The 9,142-nt window shown below is 28.3% G+C and overlaps 1 protein-coding gene across 1 annotated transcript in view; it reads left to right on the forward strand.

Moving 5' to 3' along the window:
• The window catches only part of LOC108756287, an 85,607-nt gene that overhangs the window by 72,430 nt on the left and 4,035 nt on the right, over positions 1-9,142 (forward strand). Inside the window, 8 exon segments of the mRNA XM_018499985.1 lie at positions 1,634-1,761; positions 5,451-5,535; positions 5,663-5,679; positions 6,232-6,286; positions 7,155-7,243; positions 7,378-7,530; positions 7,673-7,792; positions 8,194-8,298. Of these exon segments, the coding sequence (XP_018355487.1) occupies positions 1,634-1,761; positions 5,451-5,535; positions 5,663-5,679; positions 6,232-6,286; positions 7,155-7,243; positions 7,378-7,530; positions 7,673-7,792; positions 8,194-8,298 (752 nt within the window).

The following is a 9,142-nucleotide window of genomic DNA, read 5'->3' on the forward strand; positions in this document are numbered from 1 at the left end:
AAATTGAAAAATAATAGGAATTTTATATTTTCAAAGTAGAACACATCTATGAAGATCTTGAAATACGCGTGAGGTAGCGTGAGGTAGCGTGTGTCAATAAATTTAATAGAAATTCTCGTGTTACGCGTACGGCCGTCGTGCAACGATGAGCTTTTTATATGTTTTACGTGATCCTTTGATTCGGCTTTTTTTTTTATCGGAAAAAATCCTTCCTTTATCGTCTGTTTCATGTCGCGCACGTGAAATGTACTTTGGCGCGTTATAATACATATATAGCACACATATATTACAGCGCGCGTTTCAAAGGTTGTTTCACGTGGCATGCGTCATATATGTACAAACACGTATGTGCTTCTCTCGATTTTTCCGCAAATCGATACTAAGTCCTTCCTTTTAACTTTTTCGTGGACACTGGTGGACACACCGGTGACACACAATGGTGCTTGATTGACCGATACTTACCTATAGTCGAATTTTTGTTGTGGATTCGTATTGCGTTTCAGATGAGAAGTGCTCCTGTGTTGTTTGCCGAGGGACGTGCAATTTGTGATGATATCGATCGAATGAGGACCATCTAAACGGGACAGAAGTTGCACTTCTTTTTCTTGGGATAGGAATCATGATTAGCTTTCGTTCCTCCTAGTAGTAGCTATTTATATGCGATCGGTATTTTATCCGGCACAAGTTTCTGCAATCTTTGAGAGAGAGAGAGAGAGAGAGAGAGAGAGAGAGAGAGAGAGAGAAAGAGAGAGAGAGAGAGAGAGAGAGAGAGAGAGGGAAGTGAGGAAAAAAGCGGAAATTATAACTGTCATCTTTCTTCGAAATGGAGCGATAACAACATATTGATATAGGACGATCGCGATTTTATTTATCTTCAGCGTGATTCATTCTATGTTCGTCAAATCTTATTAATAATAGTAGTTTTGCTGCCTATATATTCGAACTGAAAAAGTTCATCGTTTAAACATATCCTTCTGTTAAGTTACAAGTGCAAGATACTATTTGAGAAAATATATATTAGATATTTTTAAAGAATCTTTTTTAAAAGATTCTAATGAACTTTACGTTTAACACGTGATTTGTGTAACGAGTTTTATATTATACCTATGTTTTACTGTCATAGTGAGATTTTTATCATTGTAAGCATATAATAACAAAATATTATGTAATATGATTAAATAAGCTTAATATCGATGATAGTGTGTTAAATTGCACATTTTTTAATTTTATATTGTTATTTAGCTATTTATTTGCTTCAAACTTTATATTATATAACTTTATTTTTTACAAATAATACTTAAAAAAATGTTGATAGTACAATCGTTTACGTTAACTGTACAAAAATAAAAAAATAGTTCAGTACAAATCAAATAAGAGAAAGAATCCTATTTTTGGTTAAAGCGGATCTTGGTACTTAATAACATATGCTATATTTTTTAGTTTTATAAATTACGCGCCGATTTGTTAGACTAAAAACGGAATCGCAGCTAAAATATTAACGTCACAAATTGAGTTAATGCTAAGATACTTACGCACTCTACTTTGTAATTCCATCCAACTGATGGGTTCGTATAAGCCTTAAAATTGTATTGAATTCTCCATTATCATATATATTATTTTATTTTTGTTGTAGCTGATATATTCGACGAAGTAGATGAACAAATCAAGAAACATGCTGGTCTACAAGCGGACTGTGTAGGCGGTGGAAGAATCGAACATGACCCTGACGAAAAGACCATCAAAGTTTATGGATATTCGCAAGTAAGTCTTGGAATTTTTAGTATGAAATTTATCGGAATATTTATTATTTGATCAATTTCGCACATCCTTGATTTAACCGACGTAAAAATATTTTATTTTTCACGTATATATGTTTTTGCTCTAATAAAAATAACGGGTTTCTTCTAATAAGTATAGTATTTTATCCATTTCTGTTTATTACAAAATAACAGCAGTTTGATTTTCCGATTGTGATTTTGTATATTTTTGTATTTTCTATTAATTTTTTACTATTTACTGTGGTATTGTGTGCCACATGTATATTTAATTCATTTTCCAACGTAGAGATTCTTTGTTAACCGAAATTATGTTCGTACTTATCAAAGTAAGACTGATAATTGGTCGACATGAACCGTGATATATTCCTAGTATTAGTAAATAGCAAATCTTCAAATGCGGATAGCAGAATACTTATGATTAACAGCGCATAAACATTTTCACCCCATGCTGTTGCTCGTTACGAGCTTCACGCCTACGTTCAGCAACGTATGTCGAACTTTAGCAGATTAAATTCGTTCGACCGACAAAATTGGTGCCTCTGACGCAAACATAATCGAATAGGAACTTACGTGCGTTTTATCAGTTGAATTGTGCACGTGTAAAATAGAAATTTCCTTCAGTGGAGTGTACTTCTTATATATTCCTAATATTATGTTACCAAAATTATATTACCGCAAATACAATAGTTGAAAGAATAGGAAAAGAATTTAAACGAAACGCGCGCTAACGTTAATAAAATTGATTCTTTTTTAAATTCAACACTCAAATTTTCTTTGAAGTGTACATATTTCGAACATTTTTTTCACGTTGAACACGATTGATACAGTTTGTGTAGCACATTTTACAATTTTGAATAAATTAAGATGAAATAAATAAAAAATGATTATTTTTAACATTTTTTAACAACAGAATAAAAGTTTGTTGCTTAATAAATGATATTTAAAAGCTCTTTAATTTTAGAGCTTTGAAATAAATTTTAGTTCACGATTGTGCTTATTTTCATCAAATGGTTGTTTAAATTTTAGGCTTTTTATATAATTATTACACAATTCGACAAAAAAATCACTTTTTTTCTCTGAAATACAATAATATATACCTTGAAAACTTTTTCACACTTAACACGATGCCGTCGTTAGAATTTGTGTAACATGTCAGGATTTTTAGTAAAAATTGAGGTACAATATTAAATTGGTTGTCGGTCCATTTCATATGATCGTGTTTAGCGCGAAAAAAAATTTTTTAAATAATCACACTTTGGAGAGAGAAAATAGTTGATTTTTTGCCGAACAGTAAATCAATATTAAGACAGATATTTTACATTCAACAACAAAAATTCCTCTATTTCGTTGCGAAACGCTTTCTAGTGTACAAATGCTATAAACCTTGAAGCTGCAGGTCGATCGACCTCCAAGCGTAAAATTGCAATTGCATTTACGTAAACTTGGAAATGTCCGTCGACTTCCGTAACGCAGTTGGATTTTATTGAGCTATGTTATGGCATTTACGATCATAGGTATTTCACGTAAATAAGACAATTATTATGAGTGTGTTGCAAAAATTCAGACGGTGCCATAAGTTTTTACTTTCACACGATATCATTTAATTTTATGACATGCTAAACGCGCAATCCACTAGAGCATTGTGTTTTTTATTATGGAACTTCTTCTTCTACGCTTTTATTTAAAGCAGTTTTTTTTTCTTTTAATTTCCTTTTTTTTCTTATATAATTTTATAATGTCATATTATTATATCGACAATTATCATAACGCATAGGCACCTTGTATTGGCCTGAATATTTGTTTTATTTATTCGATAAAAGAGTAGATAGTTTATTTTAATTAAAATGCATTGCTTTAACCCTGCTATCTTTTGACAACATTCTTGACGTCAGGATTACTACTAGTAACCTTTCTCAATGTAAATTTTAATCATACTGCGTTGAGTTTATTACATAAAGAGTTGTATAACTTCAATTTGGCTACAAGTTGCAATTTGTAAGGACGAAAGTAAGGACGCTATTAGACTACCGTCTTTATTATCTTTAGTAAATAAATTTAAGAAGAATTTATATAAGAAGTACGATAGATATAGCGAAGTTGCGCGTTTTGTAAAATATGATATGAACGCCTCAACATGCTGCATATTCATCCTAGAGAAAATATCTTAGTGCTATATTATAAGGAATAAACAAGCCGATATGTCTTAAAGCGGCGGAAGCATTCCGAATTCGAGAATTTAAATTGAATTTTGCAATCCATTCTGAAATATTATCGGATAAGTCATATTACAAGAGCTTTACGAGAAATTGAGATTGACAAGAAAATATTTTTTAAAACACAAGATTTAAGAAAAAGATTCGAGTGTATATATTAAAAAATTAAAGAATCCTTAGATAGAAGTGAAATTAGTAGATTTAAAGAGGGTCTCGCCCTAAATTTAACAACGCCCGGAGGAGATTAATTTTAACATCATCCTTAATGCTCTGTTTTCGTATCGCTAATTACAGCTACAAGCAACGGGGGCGTATTTTATCTACTTCTGTCTTCTTGAAGATTATTCCTGTGATCCCATGAGAACATGATTTAATACCGTAAAATTTACGTGAAGAGTAACGATATTATGTATGGAAAAATTAAAAAGTATCAAGTTATTTTATTAATATTTATAATAACTGTGAGATTCTTCTGTAAGATTAAAAACTATAAAATATTTTATGTAATTCTCTCTCTCTCTCTCTCTCTCTCTCTCTCTTTTTCTTGCTATGCAAGATCAATTAGAAACATGCGATGTTTCAAATTAATATTAACTTTTCGCTGGTCAGTTGAACTTTAAAAGCATAGTCAATATTTTGATTATGAATTATGATAGAATACAAATTACATCTGTAAAAAAATCTGTATTGAAGCTCAAAGATCTAGGTTATTGATGGAAGATGCGAAATTTCGTGACTGTAGATATAGATAGAGGGTTAATTCAATATTATTTTATTATTGGGCGCATTCAAATCGACAAAGTGGCTAGCCTGCTTGCCGAGCAAATGAATATTATTGATTGTTACTTATAGATTCAATCAATCATATTCAATCACTTGCCAAGCAGGCTAGCAGCTTTGCCCAGCTTGAACGCGCCGATTAATACTAAATTGCGATTTAATATTAGTACATTATTATAAAAACAAGTAATATAATTATTACAAAGAAATCCATTAAATTATTCATTTGCGTTATTCAGTGCATTTATACTGTTTTTCTTTCAATCTCAGAACTTTTTACTGATTTGAGAGTCTTTTTTTTAGCACTCGCATTTAGCTTTCTTTAAATACAGCATATTTCAATTTGCCATCATAATTTTATCTAAAAGAGTCTATCCTTAGCTTAATTTTCATCTTCTTTATTTTTTTTAATTTTCTTTTTCTTTCGCGCATTGCTGCAATCAACGTGACGGCTGTGGCGATGTCAAATATACACTTCATTAAAATTGAATAACGCGAAGTCTATTCTCGTAACAATTTCTACCAACTAATTCATTATGCTGGCGAATATGTTAATTGAGTATGATAAAATGAGCTAAACTTTGTCACGTAAAGGTCATAAATGACATGACATTTTTGTACATTTATTTTTGGAAGATGTAATAGACAGTTAATCATTTTCGACTAATTTGATTTATAGGGTTTTGGCAAAGCGGATCATCAAGTGTCGGTTGAGTTATTGAAGAAAAAATATCCTGCCTACAATATCACGTGCTCAGACGAAGGTTACTAATCAAGAAATAAATACATGATGGCGCGATACACTATGTCTTTTAACTTAACAAGTATATGATACAGGATTGAATATTGCTTTGTTTATTTAATACATTATATATTTAATTACTAATACAGTTACTAATAAAATGTATGTATGTGCGCATCGAATGAAATTAGATATGTCTTAATTCTTAAACATTCTAACTGTCTATCTGTTTTATGGAATGTCGCATAAAATGTAAGTAAATTAAATAATTTTTTAATTAAACAAGGCTAATTTATTTATATTTTTCTCTAAAATTTCTTCTTTCTGTTTTATGAAATATTATATGTATTGTATAAAAAAATACATAAATTAAGTAATTAAAATTAAAGAAAACTATTCATTTATTTGTTTTTATATTTACATCCCTCTCGAAAATTTCTTTATGTACGAATTTTTATTAATATACCTTAATTAATATATTTTTAAAATAATAAATATTTAAAATAATTTTATTTTCTATATCTTTCCCTACTTCCTCTTTCATCGTTTAGAATCAAAATATATATGGATGTTTTTATTATTTTGAAAGAATATGCATATATATGTATATTTAAAGAATGTCTTAATATTTTTTAATAATTTTGTATTTTCTTATTTATTGTTATTTATTTTGTATTTTCTAAAATTGAGAATGATAAAATGGTAAATTGCATTTTAGACTGTAGTTATTAAAGAGATGAAACAACTCAATCTTATTGCGATATTGTTCAAGGGTAAGTGACCGAACTATCCTATGTAGTTGTCGGTATTTCAGCGGACTAGTAGAACAGCAATCGATAACAGGAACGACCAGATTTAACATTTCCTATATAGATGATCGCCAGTAGTTATATCGAGTTTCGGTTTTCTTGCTGCAACACTAGATGACTACAGCAGTATAAAATATGAATTTATATTAATTACACATTACGTACAAAAATGTGTATATTGAAATTATTGTTTTTGAATTATGTTTAAAATTCAGTTATTTAATTCAATTTTATATAAATTTAGTTAAAGTAAAAATAAAAATTAAAGCTGGTATTAAATGTAAATTTAAATTTAATACCAGCTTTAATTTTTATAATAAAGATTGGTACACACAGTAAAGATTTAGTTGTGAATTAATTTAAAGTAATATTCATAAAAAATATTTTAAAGTATTTAAATTAATATTTTAATTTAAAGTATTTTTTGAGATAAAAATTTTGATCCTAGAAGAGAAATTTTTACATCTTGATTAAAATGTTATTTTTTTACTTAGCGTAAGCATTTTCTAATAACATTTATTTATATACAGGGTGCGGCAAAAGTCCTACTACCATTTTGATTGCGATATGTGACGTATAGCTCAGTTTAGCTTTAACCGTTGTGTTGTGTAGACGTCCAAATTTTATATGGTAGCGGGACTTTTGCCCCACCCTGTACAATATATTCGCATAATAAAGCGCATGATACGTTAATTTATGTCTTACATATTCGAACAGTTGAAATTGAAACAATCGATGTTTATTTGTAACAAACGCCGTGTGCTTATTGCCCAATCATTTAGAATATGTCGGGCGCCTGATGAAGTCGTTAAAATTTTTTAAGTTATATTAGTATATTTAACCATGTTTTCCCGAGCCGCAAAATCAGTTGTAAAATCTGTTGGATCACATCGAATCTATACTGGTGAAAAGAATTTCAAGGTATTTACGATTAAATTTTGACAGCGAGAGATTTTCATTTTATACATTTTTATCTGCTTCGTTATCATAGATTAAATTGTCTATTTATACTTTTTATTAATATTAAGTTGGTGTAATTAAAAATATTAATTTAGATTGCTCTAATTGGCGGCGCAAGAGAAATCAGTCAAACCCTATCTCAGTTATTAAGAAATAATGTGAAACCGAATGTCCTTGCGTTATACGATGTGGCAGCTGTCAACAAGCCTTTTTACAATTTCTATCATGAACAGCCATTCAAATCTATTGTAAGTGATTCACTATTTACATTTTATTGAAAAAAGTTTAATATAATATGTAAATTAAACAAATTATCATTATAATTAACAATTTTTATTAAAGAAAAATATTTTAAATATCTGTAAAAAAAAATAAATATCAATTAAATAGCCGTCAGAAATGTCAACAATGAGAAAGAAATCCTGTTTGGAGGAAGGCAATCGTTCAAATACAGTAATTAACAGCACGAGACAAACAGACAATAATAATCATCAAGGAAATAATGGAAGGGTAAAGAATAAACTTATTTATTATTTACGTATCCATTTGTATTTATTAGAACTTATTCAAATCTATTAATTATATTTAATATATTAATGTTTTTCATTGATTATGTGTAAATATTTTGTTTTGCAATATTAAGCAATGAAATAGATTTTTATAAAATTACTGAAATATTTTTTCTAATTTTTAATATAGAACTAATGAATTTGTCTTCCTATTTTAGAATTATCTTTATTTAGTATCGTTTTAATAATTTTATTATTTAGAATTAATAATATGTTTTATTTAGAATAAATAATGAAGTTCAAGTATTAAATAAAACTGTTGTATATTTAAATGTGAAAGATTAAATATAGTACATTAAATATAAAAAAAATTGTATGATAAAGTAGTTGGTTTTTATGTAGAATCAGACAGAGAAACTTGTGGAAGCTCTTTACCGTTTACCAATAGCTGAAGAAGTTCCAGCACTTAACAGTCCATTGGTACCTATTGAGGAATTAATGTCAAAGGTAAGAGAAAAATAAATATAAGGGGAAAAAAGTCTGTAACATTTATATTTTAAATTTACATATACAAAAAGTTGCTTGATAGAATTATTCACTTTAAAGAATATAGTTAATGTAGGATTATACTTAATAGCTATCCTTATACACACATTAGTTAATCCTAGTTGTGAGAAAGGTAAAAATAATTTTTAATATATTGTACACATAATCGCATGTATGCTCAATTTGTTGTATATTCTCTACAAATTTATAAAATTTTTTTTCATGGAATATTTTATGGAATATTATTACATAAAGTAAAAGTATTTTTTATTACGCACAAGTAAAAAATTAAAATGAAAATAAATTTCATAAAATTAAAAAGATTAAATTTTATAGAATTAGAAAAAAAAATCATATTTGTCATGCTTTTTAGAGTTATTTATTATCTTGATTCTCTTTATCTCTCTCTCTCTCTCTTTCTCTCTTTCCTCTCTCTCTTTTTTTTTATCTGTGTATCTATCTGTTACCAGAGATATTGATTTTGATATTATAATATTTCAATTTCAAAGAATGCTTCTATTTTAATAATTATTGTAACATAAACTGTATTGTCATTTTACTGGCAAAGGACAATAAGAATCACAAAATTAGCATATTCGCGTTTAAGTATATGACAAACAATCAATATCAACTTTCGCTATTTTTGGATGATATAGTGCATTATTGAAGAAACTATAATTTCGTACATATTAGTCATCTTTGTGAGACACTTTATTTAGCAAGATTTTCTTGGGCATTTAAAATTGTTCAAATTACCACTTAAATAAAATAAATCGTGATGCGTAGTGCAAATATCAAAATAATT

Source organism: Trachymyrmex septentrionalis, unplaced genomic scaffold, assembly GCF_001594115.1.
Source record: "Trachymyrmex septentrionalis isolate Tsep2-gDNA-1 unplaced genomic scaffold, Tsep1.0 scaffold97, whole genome shotgun sequence".
Taxonomy (NCBI): domain Eukaryota; kingdom Metazoa; phylum Arthropoda; class Insecta; order Hymenoptera; family Formicidae; genus Trachymyrmex; species Trachymyrmex septentrionalis.